Here is a 19,246-nt window from a genome sequence, read left to right on the forward strand (position 1 = left end):
GGGGAAGGAGCCATCAGCAGTGCTAGCCCACTCCAGGCGCTTAATCACGCCGCCCTGCACTTGTCTCACGCTGGATTTGGCGACGGAGTTTCGGACGAATAACTCCCAAGGTCCCAGTATTATACTCGGTACAAGCCAGTGGCTTACTGCGAGAACGGCGTGCCTTGAGAATTCTGCTCGGGCTGAAGCTATATCCGCCAGCAACACTTGCGTACTCGTAAAAAATTACACAAATCCAATCAGCTAATGATGTCAGATGATGTCCAGTGGACTCCGTCAGGCCTCCCTCCCACTGAAGTGCTGATACCACCACCCGGAGACATATCGACTCTCCTCGAAGTTTCCGCGTCCTTTAAATACTATCCGAGCCCCTGCTCCAGTGCGAAGCAAATGAATACAAGCATCTTCCCTTGTTAGAAACTAGAACCCATCCCGGTCGCAATTGAGACTTTTGCTTTACGAGGAAGATGTCGGAGTTTCCTAAGAAGACCTTCACTGCCGCCCGGTCGGGAAACACATACCAGTACATCCGCATCGAGGCGACTTCACCAGGCAAAACCACCGTTGCATTCTTCCATGGCTTCCCCGCCATTGCTTTTGGATGGCGGCACCAGATCAAGTGCCTTGCGGACAAGGGCTATGGTATCATAGCGCCTGACTTGCTCGGATACGGTGGCACTTCCAAACCAGAACCTGCTTCTGCCTACCGGACGCGAATCATGGTCGAAGATATTAGGGAGGTCTTGGACCACGAGAAGATTGACAACTTCCACGGTGTTGGCCATGATGCCGGGAGTTTTTTCTTGTCGAGACTGTACAACTACCACCCGGCAAGGTTGTTGAGCTTAACGTTCGTCTCGGTGCCCTACAACCCTCCTGGAATCCCGTTTGATCTAGAGGCCGTGAATCAGTTGACCAAAAATATGATTGGATTTGAGAAGTTCGGATATATTCGATTTCTCGCCTCGGATCGCTCCCCTGAGGTCATCGGCAAACATGTGAGCTTTTTCGTGTTTCGTGTTTCGTGTTTCGTGAGTGATGGCATTGCCCACTCGACTGACAGGCCGTAACAGCTCGCATCGTTCCAATCTATCATATTCCACAAGGATGCCGACCTTAGGGCGGACGAGTTCTACCCGCCTGGGCGGTGTGAGGCCTGGCTCGAAGCAGACCGAGACGACGACCAGATTATCCTGGACGCAGAAGAGAGCGCAGCATGGATGGATGCTTTCCGCAGAGGGGGATTCTTGGGGCCAACCAATTGGTACCGCGGGATGACTGAAAAATCGGCTATTGAAGAGGAGCAGGCTGACTTGGCGGGAGGTAAATTGACCACCAAGCTCCATGTTCCTGTTCTAGCGATCGACTCTCAGCCGGACAGGGCCAGTTTGCCTGGATTTTTGGTGGGTTCTATCAAGCCACATGCAGAGCGATTGACGGTCAAGGTCGTGGAGAGCCAAGGCCATTATCCGCATATTGTTTCCAAGGAGGAAGTCAACCAGTCTTTATACGAGTTTATATCAGGGATCGATGCGTGATGCCGGCAGTACTGGATGCGGCGGGTGGTCATAGATATAAATAGTTAACCCGGCTTGGTCCTGCACCAGGTTTACAATAATAAATGGCGCCGCAGAATGAGCTACTCCTGTGCTGTTGTCGTCAGCTTTGATTTTGATTCCGGCCTCGCTACAATGAAGGCGCTGCGATTCCTCCACTCTGCACAGCAGTCGCGACAGGATCACCACCATCCAACACTCATCGGTGGCATCGTCCTGCCATAGTGCCAATTCCTTAGTGTCGTTCGTTACTAGCTCTTCCCAGTCTTGCCGAAGGAAGAGCCTATTGCTAGGCCTATTGAGGGCGGCTAGCAATGCTAGAGAGCTTCTGAATCTCCAGCGCGCATGTAACCAAGCTCCGGCGTAGCAATGTTGGAATTCAGCATTGTCACTTTCTCCAAGCCCTTTTCTTTGCAATAATTGCAGAGAGGCCTCCCTCCATCGCATCGTGTCTTTTCGGCGCGACACAAGATGCAAGCTTGTTCAGCTCATTTCCGTTCATGAGGATGCGGGGGGCTTCCCAGCTCTGTATTTCTCACAAGAAGAGATCCGGAGTCTCCAGTTGCGCGGCTGTCCCTGGCTAGTGTTGTCTAAGATGAAGCCATGTCCGAGTCACAGCAAGGAAATCTTCACAAACAACTTCGGGGATTTCGGCCCTGTGATGCCATGCTAGTCGTCGAGCAGGGTATAAGAGCACCACTTTTCTTGAATAAGCTTGACCTTAAGGTTGTTCAGTTCCCTTGGCGTCTATCAATCCGCGTCGGTACTCTTAGGCTCTCCGGTAGGTTTATATAACCCTTCCCCTGTACGGAGTACGGAGTATATCATCTAACTGACATATGAAAAGAGTGTGTAGCGAGTATTTCTCCGCATTGACGCGCATGAGAAGACAGTGAATGCAGAAGCACCGTCTGAACTTGAGATGAAGAGACTCTTCGGGCATAGATTTGAAGGGCAAAGCGATGCAAATTCCAAGAAGCAAGCGCAAGCGGAACCTAACCCTCCTGCAACTCGGCATCTGGCATCTAACTAGAACATTTCAACTACCATCTCTATCCCCATTGACCGCATATCTGATGTGCTCTGGTCCCAAAAGTCGCATCTTTTCTTTCCATGAGGCAAGACCGTGGTTGTGATCGTCTTGCCGTGGATTGGATGCCCTGAAAATTCCGTCTCCCAAGCAAGACTGCCGCTGCTGTGATCTCTAGGCACATCCTGCTATGTCCGTTCTGCCAGGAACCACACCCCGATCTCCTCAGGCCCACCCGCGACGAAGATTCTTCTTGAAGCTCTCATCGAACTCGGTCTCCTTGGAGTTGATTTTCGATGCACCTAGACTCATAGTTAGACTTCCTACCAGGTTTGAAAGGGTCAAATATTGTGTGCTTACCTCCGTTGCCGTCAGCCGGTTTCTTGCTATGTTTCCCTTTCGCACCATCTTCCCCCAACACGTGCTTCATCTTTTCAAGTAGATCTTCGCGCTCTTTTGTACTCAGATCCGTAGGATCCACCTCAAGGGGGAAACCAGGGTGACTAAATGGTTCAAGATCTCCTTCCTTTTGCTGACTGGCTTCTGTAGCGCTTGGAACAACTCCAAACTCTCCCCCCTTTGTTGTCTTGACGGCGCCATCATCACCGATCTCGAAGGTCTGTCTCCTCAATTCTGCCATCGTCCCCAATTGGCTGCATCATCATAGGGTGATTTTCAACTTCTGCACGTTGTTCATCACCATGTTGCTACACGTCCACTGTTGAGGAACAAATCATGGAAATCGAGCACAACCTAAGGGTGGTTAATAGTTATGTAAATCTCACATTCGAAGACCTGGGTTTGATCAGATTCAGTACCCATGTAGCTGTCGATCATCCAGAATAATTAGATTGCAATATGCATTTCTCATGGTCTCGCGCTACCGCGACCAATGTCAACACGTACACTATATACGATGCAGCTGGTTTCACGCTCAACCATGGCATCAAATAAGTCCTTTTCCGGAGGTCCTCTGTTTACAACGAGAAATAGTGTCTTTCCGTCCACGCCTCCGAGGGTGCATGCTGTCGCGTCGCCATCCACTTTGATCTGGTGTGTAATATTTCCTTGGGCATCTCTTCGAACAAAGGCGTTGAAGTTAAGCATGCTGAGCCATATTCCGTCCTCAGAATCAATGCAAAGCCCGTCAATTGTGCAGAACCGAGTTCTTTCACGCCCAGGAGGCAAAGCCAGCTTGTTCACATCCCACTGGACGGTGCGGTTGAGAAGGGCTCCGTCATCAGTAATATCGAAGTGGTTCAACTGATATCCGAACGTTTCGGCGACGAAAAGATCTTTGCCTGAACTATTGATCCCTATGCCATTTGGGAAAATAATATTCTCAGCAACGGTCTTGACGCTCCTATCTGTACCGATGAGTAAGAGACGGCCAGGACCTGGTTTCTCGCCGTGCAAGACACGAGCACCAGTATCGTCGATGTAGATACGGCCTTTGGAATCGATGACCATATCTCCACAGTAACCCGTCATCACCGAAGACAAGTCGGCGTATGGTTGGCTCTTACCATCCTTATACTGATGTAGCTGCCTATCGAACATGGAGGAATAGATCAGAGTGCCGTCATCCTTGAAGCACATCCCATTTGGCTGATCCTTGACCTCAATCAACACCTCTTTGTGTCCAGACTCGTCGATCGTGTATATTCTGCAACCTGTCATATCCGATATGTATAGTTTTCCATCCCTCCAACGAGGACTTTCTCCAAAGTAAAGTCCGTCCACAAGAATCTGTGGATCAGCGGCGGGTGTGCTCATCTTTGACAGGTCGGAAGTTTCAAAAGACAAGAAATGATGGCCCCATAGAACCCCCGAGGTTTTCGAATGCGGTATTGTATTACTTTTAGAATGTTGATCTTACCTTAGGCAGGAATGCGGCACTGAGACGGGTTTGAGTAGCAAAGGTAATCATTTCCGCATGAGCCAAGGATTGCGGAAGCCACCCGCAGTGACTGTCGTCAAAAGTAGAAATGATTATGTATTGGGGAAGGCTGAGAACTTTAGTTTTTCGTCGCGCCTTTTTCACATAGGCGACGTGTATGTGCCTGAAATGAAAAAACTACCGGGTATATTTGGGCCCTGAGGTCGGCTGCCTAGACAACGGACAAGGCCAAAGCAACAGACCACAATTTGCAGTCTCGACAGAAACAAAGAGTCGTTCGCTGATCTCGAACAGCATGGAATCTACCTGTACTATGCATGAGATGAACCCATTCCTCACATAGGTGACACCGCCATATCATCTCAAGCGTCTGACCATCCTGTGGGGGAGAGCGTTCTTCACGGGAGGCAGCTCCAAGCCGGGTCTTGCCAACACAACTGCTCGCAAAATAAGGTACGAAGGATCCGTTGCTACCAATACATCACACTGCTTCCCAGTACGAGGATCTTGAGTCGCTCTCTTGTATTTTTGGGGTTCTGCAAGCTCACATATCAACATGAGAACCGTGTAGAAAGTGATGCAGGCACCCTGAAGAGCTGGTACAGGCTTGGAGAAGTTTTCATAGCCCATTGCGACTGAGCTGTCCCTGGCCGTATGAATCCCGGACCCAAGCACCTTTCCCCACTGCATCATTCCAGGTTGAACTTGTGTCCTCAAACCATTATGGAGGATCGGATAGAGCCTATCCGATTTGGTGCCATGAAAAACGATCAGAGAGTCACCACCACCACTGAACACCAGTTTATCTGCAAATGTTTTCTCTTGGTCTCTGTTCGCGTTCGCCATAAAGAACATTGTCGAACTTCTGATCGATGCGTCGACCAGTTCACTTGGAATGGAAATGAGAGCGCCCCTGTAACTGGTAAATGCCCAGGACAAGCACGGCTCTGCTCTGGGATCCATCGCGCCAGTCGTTGCCAATCTCTGTTTCAACACGGCTGCGAGATTTCCGGCCATCGAGAAACGGGAAGGCCCGGAAATAGCTCCGAACCAAAACAAGGAGTTGGAAAATCAGCCGATTTGGGCGAAGACCGCACAATAATTTCCTGTTGGACCTGGGGTGGGTGCCAGGGTTGACTAAGGCTGGCGTGTGCGGCCAGAGTTCTGGTGGGTCCCCTTCGAGGTGCAGGCAAACCTTTTCTACCATCAACGATTGTGAAAGCCATAGATTCGCATGGATTGCCTGTTCGTTTTGAAGCCCGAACCCCGTCCGTCGCGTGACGCTATATCCAATCAAAGAAATGTGGTCCTGATTGAACCATCAGGCTGAGCACTGTATTGATCCGGGAGCACCGGCCTCGCAGTGCGCGGGGACATTGTCAGCTCACAGGAGGCAGAGAATTTAGTTTGTGTAGTCAAACCTAGCATCCGGCATGAATCAGCAACTAGTACTGACTGTGCTAAGGTCTGATGTTCAATATGGACACCACGGTCTGGCAGGCTGTCAGGTTCAAGGATAAATTCAAGGCTTTGGGCCTCGTTACCTTTTTTGGTCTACGAACTGTGCGAAAATGACGCCCTTGATTCCTTTCTAGCGAACTTAGGGATTTAGGCATCAACGCATTGCCCCGCCCGATGTCTGGGTGCCAGCATGGATTAATACCTCGATCCTCCACAGCCTGTTTCTTCAAGGACAGAGTGAGAGTTAGCGAACAGTCTGTGGCAAAGCCCCCTCCCCAGTTCCTTTGGCAGCACTGGCGCCCTGGTCATAAGCTAGTTGCGCCGTAATTCTCTCGCAAACCGGGTCGATTCGATATATGCGGGAGGTGGTATACGCTGCACGACGGAGTTCATAGTCAAAGAGGTCGCTCTTTTCCGAGAACTGGATGCTCGCTTAGAATTCATCGAAAGGTGCAAGTCTACTAGCATTTAAGGCTTGGGATGTCAATGCATTGGCGGGTTGGGTTGCATCCCTGCCGCCCAATCCCAGTTTCTTGTCCGGTTAGCCAGTGCCAACGAGATGCACATGCAGGCTGCCATATTAGACGCAGAACGTACACCTCTAATCGGGAATGCCTGAATGCACCACTGCATCGTCATGCATAGCACATCTGATAAAATGCAACAAAGGCAGACCGCGCTCGTTCAAAAAGTGCGGATATTGTAGTTGGGAATCCCAGCCTCACTTGTTCAAACGCACACAGGTGCAGATCTCTCCTCTTTCTCAGGAAGGGAAATGAAGGAGATAACCAGCTGATTCAACTCCTCCGATATTCAACAGAAAGATTCTTGGGCTTGAAAGACCGCTTCCGATGAAAGGGGTGGACGTCACCACTAGTACTGTTGTACACCAGAGTGCCAAGTATCTTATACAATGCGGAAACAAAGGTGTTAAAACGACATCTCTGACTACCAGTAGCCATCAGCAGCACTAAGTCCGCTGATAGTAAGAAGAGGCGAAAACTCTTGTTCCCAGTGCCGCGAAGTCTACGAGTTATAGTGGTATGTAGAGATCTACTTGCCGCCGAGTCCTGGATAAACCCGAGAAAGGGCCGGTATTTACCCCAGTCCCCGCAGCGCTTACCCCACAGTCCCGAGCTCTTTGTTCTGCTTCCCTCCTTTAAAGCTTTGCCTCATCCCGCTTCCGCAAGCTGCGACATCGGGAAGCTGTTCCGTTTAATCATTCTCGGAATGAGATCCGCGTCCAGATTCAATGAAGCCATTCACTTCCATCCAGCAATTCAGGATTGCCCGGTAGCCACTCATGTTACCACGAAAGCGAAAGGTTGCACTAGCTTGTGACAAATGCAGACAGACGAAGAGAAGATGCGATGGTGTACGACCCGTCTGTAGCTCCTGTGCGGCTAAAAAACCACCAGCTCAATGTAGGTGGTCAGCAGAACGAACCAAAAGTGCAAGGTACATCTGGCCCTCGCAGAATATTCTATGCACCGCTTCCTTGCATTTCGCCTGTTTAGCAATGGCCCCACTTACTGATACACTGGTAGTTATGTCGAAGCCCTCGAAACAAGAATTAGGAACCTTGAAAGCCAAAAGGATTATCCCATCATTCAGGGTGGCATTCAATCATTGGCTGGCCAGTTCCCTCGCACAAGGCAGGCTCAGCATGCGACAAGCGAGGTGGAAACGGCGTCCCCGCAATCCCAAGTCCTTTCACATTCGCAAAACCAATCACTTATCTCAGGGCCAAGTCTTAACAAGACCAAAGTCCCTAGTGTTGAACTCAGCGACTTTAATGATGACCTGACAGATGATGCCGTTGGAGTTGATGCCATGGGCACCAGCTCAACCTATCTTATCGATACCAGAAGATCAGAGCAACCGAGCTCGAACTACTTCGGTCCTTCAAGCACGTTCAGCTTTCTGTCCCTTGTTCGGAATATCATATCCAGAACCGGAAGTCCGTTGCTGTCGAAAGAATTCTCACATGAACTATCAAATCGAAGTAAGGTCGATAGCCTACGGCCAAAAGAAGCAACGGGGCACCTGCAGAACATTATCAGCAATTACAGCACTATAGCATTCCACGTTCCTCCTAGGCGAGAGGCAGATATCTTGATTGCCAATTACTGGACGTGGGTCCATACAATCTATCCTGTCCTCCACAGGCCGACCTTCGATTCAAGGTATCAAGCACTCTGGCAAGGGTCTACTTCATCCCAGGTCACTCTGGACGACGTCCTCTTCCACTGCAGGCTCAATGTTGTTTTTGCTCTCGGTGCAAACTTCCGCTCTGAAATTGATCCTTCTGATAGGAGAAGCATGAGCGAGCTGTTCTTTTCGCGCTCGGAGCACTTGCTGAAGATGGAGTTGCTCGACTTTGCCAACCTCGAAATGGTGCAAGGCCTCGTTCTCATCGCTCAATACTTGCAGAGCACAGACAAGCCGAATTATTGCTGGAGCATCGCGGGGCTAGCTATTCGAATGGCACAAGCTATAGGTCTTCATCTTGAACCCCCAGATGGAGTCATTGCTGGGCGCAAGATTGATCAGATCGATTCTGAAGTCAGGAAGCGTGTTTGGACAAGCTGCATACTATTGGATCGGTAAACCCCAGTTCAGACCTAAGATTTTGTTCGGGTGTCTAACAAGGATAGGGTGCTCGCAATGACCTATGGAAGACCATTGATGATGCCTCCACATGTGACAAAACAGACTTTACATCTCCCTTCGCCAATCGATGATGAATATCTGACGAGGTACCCCAAAGCTCCTGGCAAACAGCCAGAAAACTCACCAAGTTTGATGGCATGCTATTCCAACACTCTTGTTCTCCAGGAAATCCTTGGAGAAATATTAGCATCGTTTTATCAAGGAGACCAGATGGTCTCGTCTTCACAATCTGGACCTAAAAGCCACCCCGAAGTGAGCAATTCAACCCTTGTGTCCAGACTTAAAGCTGGTGATTTCCAGGATCTGTTCCGTCTTGAGGGAAAGCTGAGCAGCTGGTATGATGGCCTGCCGGCATTTCTAAAAGTTTCTCAAGAAGACTCGAGTGTGAACGATGTTGTTCAGAGTTCGGCCATTCTTGTCCCGCCCAAAGTTATCTTCGCGAGGCAAGCAAATGCATTACGGACGCGGTGAGCACTGATTAAACTAAACTCTCCATTGCACCCCTAATTCTTGTTATCAATACAGGTGGCTTCACGTTCGCCTTTTTCTCTTCCGGCCAGCCCTTCTTGCAGTACTGGATCAGGACCAGCGATCATTCGCATCAACTCCAAATCTACATGGTGGACCTGGAGCATCCCTTCTACGGCAGAAGATGTTGAATACGCTGGCTGATCTTTGTATCCAAGCGGCAGAAGACTCAGTCAACCTCATCCATGAAAATTCAAGCTCGGAGATGTCAGCCCTAGCGGCATGGTGGTACAATGTCTTCTGTGGGTACACCCTATATCGTGGCTCATCGCCATGAATGACTAACTCCTACAAGACCTTCATAATTGTGCGATAGTGATTCTCATTGCTCTTCAATGTCCATCCCTCCAAGGGCTGAGGCTAGAATCAGATTTGAAAAATAGCTGGAGGAAGTGTTTACAGGGCTTGGAGGGATACAAGAAGTATAGCGATGTGGCAAGAAGATCACATCGGGTGCTGCAAATGATTGATGACCAAATATTCGGTCATGAATATGGCAAGTCGCATAACAAACTCTCTACATGATTGTGCTAACTGGCCTCGTAGACCGACATCATCCCTCCGTGGGTATTGTACGATCACTTGCAACATCTCCTCGAGGCGAACATGTGGCAGAATCATTCCCTGGCACTGCGCCGACCGGCCAACTCATGGATCCATTTACAGCTTACGGTTGGTCTGCTGAAATGCACGCCGATGCACCTGCCTTTATTCCAGAAGGCGACTTCTGGATGGGGGACTCGGGAGATGTCTCTTGGCTTTCAACTATGCCTTTTGTCACAGGAATGACTTCCTGACGGATTATTCTGACTTGAAGATCTCACCTTCAAGACCGAATGGCACCGCAGCCTGCTCCTCGCCGTACCTTTAATCTTGTGTAAAGCTCAGCTCGGGTTTGCTCGATGAATTGAATATCAAGACTCGCTTCCAGCTTGGTTGAGCTAAGAAAAAGGTAGCCAAGGATATGTCGGTCGACCGATAAGAAGCTGATAGCTATCTATCAAACAGGCTGAATGGTGAAGTTGTGGGACTACTCATGTACAGAAATCCTACACTATCACGCCAATAGTATTGAATTTCATCGTTCTGAAAATGTGTTCTTTTGCCTCAATGGACCAATTCTTAGTGCTTTGGCAGCTGATGCGGCACTTCTGCTCGCCTGTTTGTAATTGAGACCTAATGAAGTTAGCCGCAGGGTAGCAACATTGCCATCGTTTGCTCTCCGTGATACCGCCTCATCATGAAATCGGCCTTCATTCTTTGTACTGTCCCGGCAAGGAGCCTCATCGTCTCCAGGCCACACTGTTCGAATCATAATCTGGCATGCCGCTTGATGTCGCACGAGGTGCAGGAGATGACAGACAATGGCCAATCTGCTGTCCTCATGCACTGCCACGTCATCAGTTGCATCTTCCCCTCCTTCCTTCGTCTGTGGATCTTCGGAGATCGTGTGACTCAAGTGTCTTCAGCCTCACCGTTGCTAATGGACCGATATTCTGATTGTTTCCTTGCTTGGGCCTCTGCGGCTCGACATTTTTCTGCTCTACGCCGAAATCCTTTTTCTTAGTTCCAAAACCAATCGATCTGTTCGGCCCTCTGCTATGGCGTCCACTTCTGCTTATGAGCCCATTCGATTGACACACCCTCTTCTACTTAATTGTGTCGAGGCGAGTGAGAGCTTAAAGCGTCTCGATAGTCATCACGAGAATACATTTCCGACCACCCGGGTTGGGCAGTCATTAAACAGAATCGAGCAAAGCTTGATTGGCGCTCTCATTCTGCTCCTCAATCGAAGCGACCATTGTCGCCACCCATTTAGAGATACGAGCCTGGAGGAGAAGTGCTTCAAGGCTACTCTTCGTGGATGTGATGACCTCTTGTCAGTTCTTATCTACAATCTGAGTCTCCTTGAGGCTAGAGAGGTTCCAGCTGGGACTACATGGCCAATCACTCAGAACCTATTGGAGGCTTATGAAACATCTCTGGCAAATCTTCTTGGGATATTAAGCCCGTAAGCTTTAGTCGTCTTCGGAAGTCGACTGATACTGAGCACTCAGGGAATCAGTGCAAGAACGGGTCAATCGTTACCAGATTTTCTTGAAGCCACAAACTCAAACAATCAAGAAGCGGCAAGATTGAAGCTTTTAGTCGATACAGCGCGGTCAAGCGCTGGCGTTGCAGTGGCTGCGGTCCCCCTTCAGCCGGAGGCCCTCCCCAACGGGACACATGCAGCGCCCGAAGTTTCACAGATCCAACCCCCTTCTCGGCAATCTACAATTATTGATGGCGTAGCTACGCCTAATCGTCGGCATGCGAACTGTTCAGGCTATAGACGAGGAGTCAAAGAAGGTCGCGACGCTGCTTGTGACGCGTTGAAAGAAATCGACATCTTCGAGCATGAGCCTCCGAGAGGTAAGCGAAGTACAATGTTGTACAAAGCCATTGACAAGCGCAAGGCCAACGCGGTAGAGCTTCTTATTGACTTGGGCGTGAATGTCAATCAACTATCATCTAAAACTGACAGTAAAGATCCCGTCTATCTGCCGTTAGCTTTTGCAGCAAGAAGGGGAAACGAAGCCATCGTCAAGCTACTGATCGGAAGAGGAGCAGACATTCATGCTCGAGACCACTTCGGCAACAATGCGCTCTTATCAGCCGCTTCAGCGGGACGGGACAAGATCATCGAATTGCTGTTGAATGCTCCACATAATGCTGATATCGAAGTTCAAAGGATGGGTGAAGGCGATCGCAAAGGTTACACGCCCTTGATGATGGCTGTGTACAGCGGCCAGCTATCTTCGATACGACTCCTTCTTGATAGAGGATCTAATCGTGAGGCCGTCAATGAAGCCGGGGAGCCTCTCCTTCATATCGCTGCTACCATGGGAAAGCTGCCTACCATAGAATTTCTGTTGCAGAATGGCTCACAAGTGATCACAATTAATGACAAAACTGGTGATACAGCGCTCCATTGTGCAGTCCGAAATGAGTCTTTGAGAGCGGCAACTTTTCTGATCCAGAAAGGTCCTCTGTTGCTTGATGTGGAGAACAAAAAGAAACAGACTCCCCTGGCTCTTGCCGTGAAATTGAAAAAGCGAGAGATGGTTAATTTGCTCATAGAAAAGGGAGCCAAGACAGACTTGGGCGATGATGATTGGCGTACCCCATTACACAATGCGGTAATTGCTAAAGACTCTGAAATGATCAGGCTCTTGGTTGAGCGAGGCACGAAAGTTGAGTCACTTGACAAGGCCGGAAGGACACCACTCTATCACGCAGTCAGAACCGAAGACCCGGCCATAGTTGCAATGCTACTCTTAAGTGGATACAAGATGGATGTCAAGAACAGGTCCGGTCGGTACCCATTGCAATATGTCATGGAAATGCCTCCAGCGAAGGAGTCTCGAGCAGTTTCCTTGCTCGGCGAATTCCTCAAGGTACATGAGAAGGGAACTACTTTCCACAATGACTATCATGCATTACCCGTGGCAGCGCGAAAAGGAAAACTGCAATTCGTCAAGGACATGCTCAACAATGATCCCGAGCTCGTTCGCTGGAGACCCGCAGCAATAAGTGGGTTCCTACCACCCATACATGAAGCCGTCAAAGCAGGAAAAGAAGAAGTCGTCAAAGAGCTGTGCGCTTCTAGAAGCTACACGTTAAATCCAAACGCGAGAGATCGTCAAGGAAATACCGCTTTACATCAGGCTATCCTCAACAATCAGATATCACTAATCTCCTTACTAATCGAGAAAGGGGCAGATAAGGAGCTCCTCACTGGCCAAGCAGAAGGGGCTTTACCTCCCCTCCACCTTGCAGCCCGAGAGCAGAACAAGAAAGCGGTAGAGGCTCTTCTTCAGATAGGAGCAGATTGCAAAAGACGGGTAACGAACGTTGCTCCGTGTGAGAAATGCCGAGCCTTAAGGTGGACTCCGACCGGAGGAAATGCGAGGTGTATTTTGATCAATCTCGAACCCCGCCTTAGGAAACCTGACTTTCAAGAGCTCGACAGGCTGCTGTTCAATGCTGTCAATGCAAGGAATTAGAACAACGCGGGACATAATGAGGTTAAACATCTACTATGAGCGTGACTGAAGAGCTTTCGACAGTCCATGATTTACGAGAATAAGCCTAGATAGGAGATCCGGATAGTGGTTGCTATCAACTACCGTTAGGTGTCCCTTGCCACCACTTCATACTCAATGTAAGGAAGCTGACCGAAAGAAGAAGACGCAGGTGTCTATCAGATGTCGGAGGAAAGCCCGACAGTCCTTGTTCTCCTAGAGAAACTGAGCCATGCCTCAAGAGAACAAGCTTAAGAACGAGTGTATTCAGCTATGCGATACTCATCATACCAAATTTGTTGCTGAAGGACCATTGACTGGATCGTAGCATGGATACTCCGTACCGAGTATCCGCACCGACTGCATAATGAGTAAGGCCGGTCGTAGCTAGCGGGACCCTTGTTCTGCTGTTCTACCGTAATAGTCATCCCTTTTGGGGGCAGACAGCTTTGACAGCTGACAGATGCAAAGCTGAGCCCTCCAATGCTGATCCTCCTCCATGTACTCCGTACGGGGTAGGTTCAACTAAGTCAATGATAAGAGGATTCATGAGCGACGTCGAATCACAACATGGGAGTAATCTGATCGACACTGTCGGGTTTAGAGACCAACCCCCTCAAGTTTCAACCTACTTGAGCTGATAAATAGGTTTGCAGCCCGAAATTTTCAACATGCACTGGGCCAGAACCGTGTATGAGTATGGCACTCCATGCCTAGTGTTCCGTACTCCGTACTGTAGCCGCATCCAGGATGGGAAATGCAAGGGGAAAGCGTAACATTTGACAGCTCGGAAATAGAAACCCGCCCAGCTTGTCCGTACAATAGAGGAAGGATAGGCTTAAGCGGGATGCAGATGGAGTACTCCGTGCTCCGTACCGCGTGGCCAAGCTGGGCACGAGCCTCCAGAATTTGGATCTTTGGAGCCGACTCGCCAATCTCACCAACCCAATAACTAATCTCCCAACCAGTCAAGTATCTAAGTTTCCAAGAGGAACCGAAACTGGACGCAAACTGCTCCCGCACGTGGCTGTTTTCCAACGCGTTTCTTCTCGAGAATAAGTCCATGGTTCTCCCGCTCAACAGATGAATCGATTCCTTACGAACTCTCTGCTGCTCACTTTGTCCAAGGCTTAAATGAGGTCCAGCTGAAGCCATGCCCCGTTGTGACGCCTGACTCGGATGTCAAGCGAAAGATGGCGCTGGTGGCGGCCAATGGATCGAGACTTTACGTGAAACATGATGGACAACAACTGGATCAGTTCACCACGGACAATTTGACGCGACGGCCGTTGACGCAAAGTCCACACACTGAGTGCCTGCCGCTAGAGACAGTAGAGCCCAAGTCTACCACAGACAGTTCGGATCGTGATCGAATACCGAATGAGGTGGGCCAAAAGTGGAGAGCAAAACGCACATTGGCCGTTCCAGAATGCAGGAACCCTTTTACACGAAATACACCTTCTCTCCATGTTTCTCTGAGCTTGCGGATTCGTACGACCTTCCACATCGACCACAAACTTTTACATGGGTCCCCCATGGCATTTTGACAAAGTTCCTCCATGCAGAAGCTGCCAGATAGCATCGTGTACTTATGGCGAGACCCCTCCTCCTCCCCTGAGGGTTTTTATCGTCAACTCCTGGACATATCTCAGCGCGTCATCTGCTGCCAACCCGAGGCTTGTCTAGAAACACGATAGAATCAACATGCCTCTTAACTTACCCTCGTGGCTTCGGTGGTATCGAAAGCCTTCCTATCGAGACTTCAAGACTTTCACTCAGACCATTAACGCCGACATTGAGCAAGGCGTCACGTCCAGAGCTCCATCCATTATCTCGCAATCGGATGACACCATTCCAGCATCATTGACTCTTGATCGCGTCCTTGCCAACAAGACATGTGAGCAATTCTTTGCCTCTGACGGTGAAATGCCAGCTCCGCAACCGTCCTGCTCACGCTCCTGTCTCATTCTAGGTAGTCCGCTGAGTTTGTACGACTTCTATATGTACCTCAAGCACATAGAACTATCTCCGGAAAATTTAGAGTTCTACATCTGGTAAGAAACTCAACATAAGACTGCTGAAACGACCTACTGATGGTGTTCAAGGTTTAGAGACTATGAAAGGCGACATCGTGAAGATGCTAAGTCCAGTTTTCAGGAGGCGCCGGTGCATGATACGACAAAACTCTTGTCGGAGGATAAAAACGCCATCATGAACGTCTACTCGACCATCATCCCCGACGCACAACTTCTGCGAGAAGAAGCCTTAGGACCTGGTACTTGATCTTTCGTGGACCCCTCTCAGGTTTGGACTAACAAAAATATAGAATTCGCGCGCTACTTGACATCCATCATGCCATCACAGCACGGCGACCACTCTACATCATGCCAATCGTGCAAGCGTGGCTGGCAACTGTGGTCGACGTCTTCGCCATCTTCCTCGCACACAACCCTCCTCGGGTACAGCAACAAACAAGAACTTCAGGCAATGGCCGCTTATTTCCTGACTCCGCAGTCGCCCATGGAACTCAACCTCCCCGACCGAATGCGTCGAGATGTCTGCGAGAGCCTCCTCAACTCCGACTCTCCCGAGGCCCTGGCACCCGTGGTGAACCACGTGTACTACCTGCTGAAGAATTGCTCACACCGCAACTTCATCCGGCTCGGCGTCAAGAACGGCACGTTCGAGACCCTCTGCATGGTCACCGTCGTGGGCATCACCTTCATCGCACTCGGCTTGCTGACCATGCTCCTCGTCGCTTTCGCATCACCATCCATTCACCACTCGGTCCGCTGGCGTGGTCTCGCGGCCGCCCCGTTCTGGATTATTGGCTTTTCATTCATGTTCGCCGGCCTGCGTGGCTCGTGTTTTCTCCTCCTGCTGTTCACTCGCCGCCAGGAGCTGCCGTGGGAACGCATCCAGAACGAAAAAAAGGCCGCGCACAGCCCTCGTGTCTCCGCCCTGATGCGCTTCTTCGGTAAGCTGATGATCTCCGAGCGCAAAATCCGCGTCAATGACCGTGGCCTGAGGAATCTGCAGCATAAAATTGTCATTCAGAGTGTCATCGGATCGATCATCGCAATGGCGATCATCGAGGTCGTGTTTCTTTGCTTGCCGATTTGGAAGTGAATTTGCTCCTTCCTGTCCGTTCGAGGCCAGTGCCCAGGAGGGGCTCACTAAATATTTATGACATTAAAAATATTTATAACATTGATTTCAATGCACATGCAGAAGTTCGGCGATGGGGGCTGTTTGGGACTTTGTACAACGCCTGGCTGGGAAGCGAAACGTATTTATGTAATGCAAACCGCGGCAATCCGTCTGTCCGCGGAGGGTGCGCAGAGAGACTGAAGTCTAGCTCGCAGGGTAATTTAGTAATGACAATCACATTTACGATCAAAACGCTTAGCTATCTCTAACAAGCAAGTCACGTTCTAGAAACACGATATGTTTTCCTCTCCTGGATCCACTGAAATTTTGATAGGGCAAAGAAGGTGATAAACTCCGGACTACGAGCGCAATGATCCAGGTGCGTGTGGCGACCTTCTGTGTTTGTGGTAGCACTTGAAGACCACTGGATCCATTGTCAAACTTCGGATCCCACAGGGATGTTTGTCGAAGATGGCCTTGGAACGTTTCATTTCCAGGATATCGTGGGAGTCTTGGATCGCTGAGGTGACCTGTAGCAGTTACAAGGAAGTCTGTGTGGTCGGTGAATGTACACTATGGTTTGATTATGCAATATTTTGAACAATCCATTTCGCATTGGTCTGAGGCCAATCTGCATCTACCACACGATGATTTAGTTTGAGGAGCCCTTGGAGTCCGTATCGATTAGCGTTAGTTTTCCAGTATTCCTGGATCTCCGCTCCTCAAGCATAGTTTGATGTGCCCCTAGTTTTTAAGAGCAAATGTCGCTTGACAAACATCGGATGAGACACCACATCTAACCCCCGGATATATGTTGGCATTCCACCACCCCAGCCTAGTCGAAGTCATTGTCAGATGCTGTGAGTAAAAGCTATAAGGAAACGCTTGCAGCATCGGAATCTCTCTTGTAGATTACGATTTCGAGTCCGGGCACCTTGTGTGTGAGCAATGGCCCACGTTGATACCTGCTGGCCAGTCCCAACAACGACGGCTTTGATATTGAGATACTCATCGATGTGGAGATCCTCAAGTTCGAAGTTGGGAAATACCGTCATTACCGGTGCTTTATCCGTATCGCTGCTGGGACGACCACTGGAAGTTTCAAAGATTCAATTAACAAATTTTTGCATTGTTCCCAGAGTGGTCCGTTGAGCCAGATCCTCAAGAGCGCGCGGAGACATTCCGTTTGCAGAGTTGCCAAAGGATGCACATACCAGGAGAGCCCGCCTCTCATACAGTACAGGGAATTTGTAGACTCTTGTGAATGTATTCGAGCCTTTGCAAAAAAAATGGCGGAGACCTACGCGAAGGCCTGCTCAGGCTACGTTTTTGCCTTAGGTCGACCACTATCAAAGGCTAATTAGGGAAACCCCCCCTGCACGACTTCAGCAGGACAAGCTATCCTACCATCGCCGTCGGTGGTCGCCACATGCATCTGTGACCTATTGCGCAACTTTGACTACGCATGATAAGGCCAGCAGGAGGATACAACAGAACGTGAGATGTCAACTTGGCCGATGCCGACATACGAGCAGCTAAGGATTCCCACCCTCCGAATGGACCTCGGTAGGCCCCTGCAGACTTGGCAGCCCAGCACTCCCTTGCGTTATGGCCTTTGAGTGCTCAACATGAACCGACAGTTTTCGGTGACAGAACATCAGTCGACAGAGATGTCGCTCTACGGTATAATGCGTGGTTTTCTTGCATCTGGTCGTGCACCAGTTCAGGATTCAGAACCATTTTGTCCCGACCCTTCGCCCGCGCGACCCAAGTACTCGGGCCTCACAATGAGTACGATGGCACTACCTCGGATACCACGAAGAAGCTGTATCGCAGCTTCTATTGAGAGGTTTTCTTGTTGGAAGACTCCCCGTGGATGTTATATGCCAGTTGAGGCTGTCAAACCCAGATGTCTGCCTCGAGGCATTCACGGGGCACACCACCTGTTGAAGATGCAGGAACCTGAAGACGGTCAGCTCATTTGAGTGAACATCACGAAATACTCTTGCTATCAAATAATTGGTGCGATTGAACAAAAGCTCGTGGCTCAAAATATATTATAGTGTTATGATATCTTCGATGTGGTTGCTGTTGACGATCTGTCATTGCGCTGATAGGAAGGTAAGAGATAAGTTCACCAACACGAGATAAGAGTTGACGAGTCAATTCAGCCTTGGAGTCGTACTTGAACGAACAGAAATCAAGGCCTTCTTTATGCGAAGAAATCGAGACTCAATCTCATTTCTACAACGAACCACCTTATCTGAGCAACCAATAATCTCATGGCATGACTTGTATCCGTCCGAATCTGGTCGGCAAGACGACCGAGCAGATCTCGTGGTAGTTGTTTCTTTTGGTTGCATAAGCGCGGTGTGAAAATGGTGAGAAACCCGATGTCATGATTCTCTAGCGGCTCCAACTTTTTCATCCAGGGCTTTACTAAGCCGTTCTGGGATCTGCAGCCCAAAAAAAAACGACGGCCTACATCGGACTTCGAACTGAGTTTCAAGATTCGAATAAAGCACAGTGACGGACGCCTGACTCATGTCCTACGAGAACAGGAATGCTTTTCCTGTTGAATTTTTGGAATCTCTTGCTTGAAGCATTCTGAGCTCTGCCTCATCACCAAGCAACATTTTCCATATTCCCAAGATGATAAGCAAGACTTCGAACACCAGTATTGAAGTTGGTGAACGCCTTGTATTCCCCCCGATAGCAAAATCCAAATGGGTTCGGTTTCAAGAGATAATCTGGGATGGAGAACGAGAGCCAGAGGAGCGGCGACTGGTGCAAAAGCTCGATCTCTACTTGATGTGAGAAGCGCTTACACCTCGGCCATATCTCCTCACATGGCCTACACTGACCATTTTCCTTGATCAGGAGC

General features: G+C 49.5%; 7 protein-coding genes across 7 annotated transcripts; 4 read left to right on the forward strand and 3 right to left on the reverse strand.

Moving 5' to 3' along the window:
* Positions 1-467: 467 nt before the first annotated feature.
* A1O9_10846 (uncharacterized protein) lies at positions 468-1,538 on the forward strand (the record flags this gene model as incomplete). Its single annotated transcript, XM_013400076.1, has 2 exons — positions 468-998; positions 1,074-1,538. 2 exons carry the CDS (start codon positions 468-470, stop codon positions 1,536-1,538), a joined length of 996 nt encoding a protein of 331 aa, XP_013255530.1.
* Positions 1,539-3,453: 1,915 nt separating this feature from the next.
* Positions 3,454-4,362, reverse strand: A1O9_10847 (uncharacterized protein; the record flags this gene model as incomplete). The annotated part of the gene is made up of 1 exon (XM_013400077.1): positions 3,454-4,362. One exon carries the CDS (start codon positions 4,360-4,362, stop codon positions 3,454-3,456), a length of 909 nt encoding a protein of 302 aa, XP_013255531.1.
* A 481-nt stretch (positions 4,363-4,843) lies between these two features.
* On the reverse strand, positions 4,844-5,503 carry A1O9_10848 (uncharacterized protein; the record flags this gene model as incomplete). The annotated part of the gene is made up of 1 exon (XM_013400078.1): positions 4,844-5,503. The coding sequence occupies one exon, from the start codon at positions 5,501-5,503 to the stop codon at positions 4,844-4,846; it is 660 nt and encodes a 219-aa protein (XP_013255532.1).
* A 2,277-nt stretch (positions 5,504-7,780) lies between these two features.
* Positions 7,781-9,425, forward strand: A1O9_10849 (uncharacterized protein; the record flags this gene model as incomplete). Its single annotated transcript, XM_013400079.1, has 3 exons — positions 7,781-8,553; positions 8,605-9,087; positions 9,146-9,425. 3 exons carry the CDS (start codon positions 7,781-7,783, stop codon positions 9,423-9,425), a joined length of 1,536 nt encoding a protein of 511 aa, XP_013255533.1.
* Positions 9,426-11,574: 2,149 nt separating this feature from the next.
* A1O9_10850 (uncharacterized protein) lies at positions 11,575-13,194 on the forward strand (the record flags this gene model as incomplete). Its single annotated transcript, XM_013400080.1, has 1 exon — positions 11,575-13,194. One exon carries the CDS (start codon positions 11,575-11,577, stop codon positions 13,192-13,194), a length of 1,620 nt encoding a protein of 539 aa, XP_013255534.1.
* A 1,722-nt stretch (positions 13,195-14,916) lies between these two features.
* On the forward strand, positions 14,917-16,341 carry A1O9_10851 (uncharacterized protein; the record flags this gene model as incomplete). The annotated part of the gene is made up of 4 exons (XM_013400081.1): positions 14,917-15,109; positions 15,185-15,266; positions 15,318-15,487; positions 15,539-16,341. 4 exons carry the CDS (start codon positions 14,917-14,919, stop codon positions 16,339-16,341), a joined length of 1,248 nt encoding a protein of 415 aa, XP_013255535.1.
* A 429-nt stretch (positions 16,342-16,770) lies between these two features.
* A1O9_10852 (uncharacterized protein) lies at positions 16,771-17,084 on the reverse strand (the record flags this gene model as incomplete). Its single annotated transcript, XM_013400082.1, has 2 exons — positions 16,771-16,935; positions 16,965-17,084. Coding segments are annotated over 2 exons (285 nt in total), but the record flags the coding sequence as incomplete, so codon positions are not given.
* Positions 17,085-19,246: the final 2,162 nt, after the last annotated feature.

Source organism: Exophiala aquamarina (genome assembly GCF_000709125.1).
Source record: "Exophiala aquamarina CBS 119918 chromosome Unknown aczIA-supercont1.15, whole genome shotgun sequence".
Taxonomy (NCBI): Eukaryota; Fungi; Ascomycota; class Eurotiomycetes; order Chaetothyriales; family Herpotrichiellaceae; genus Exophiala; species Exophiala aquamarina.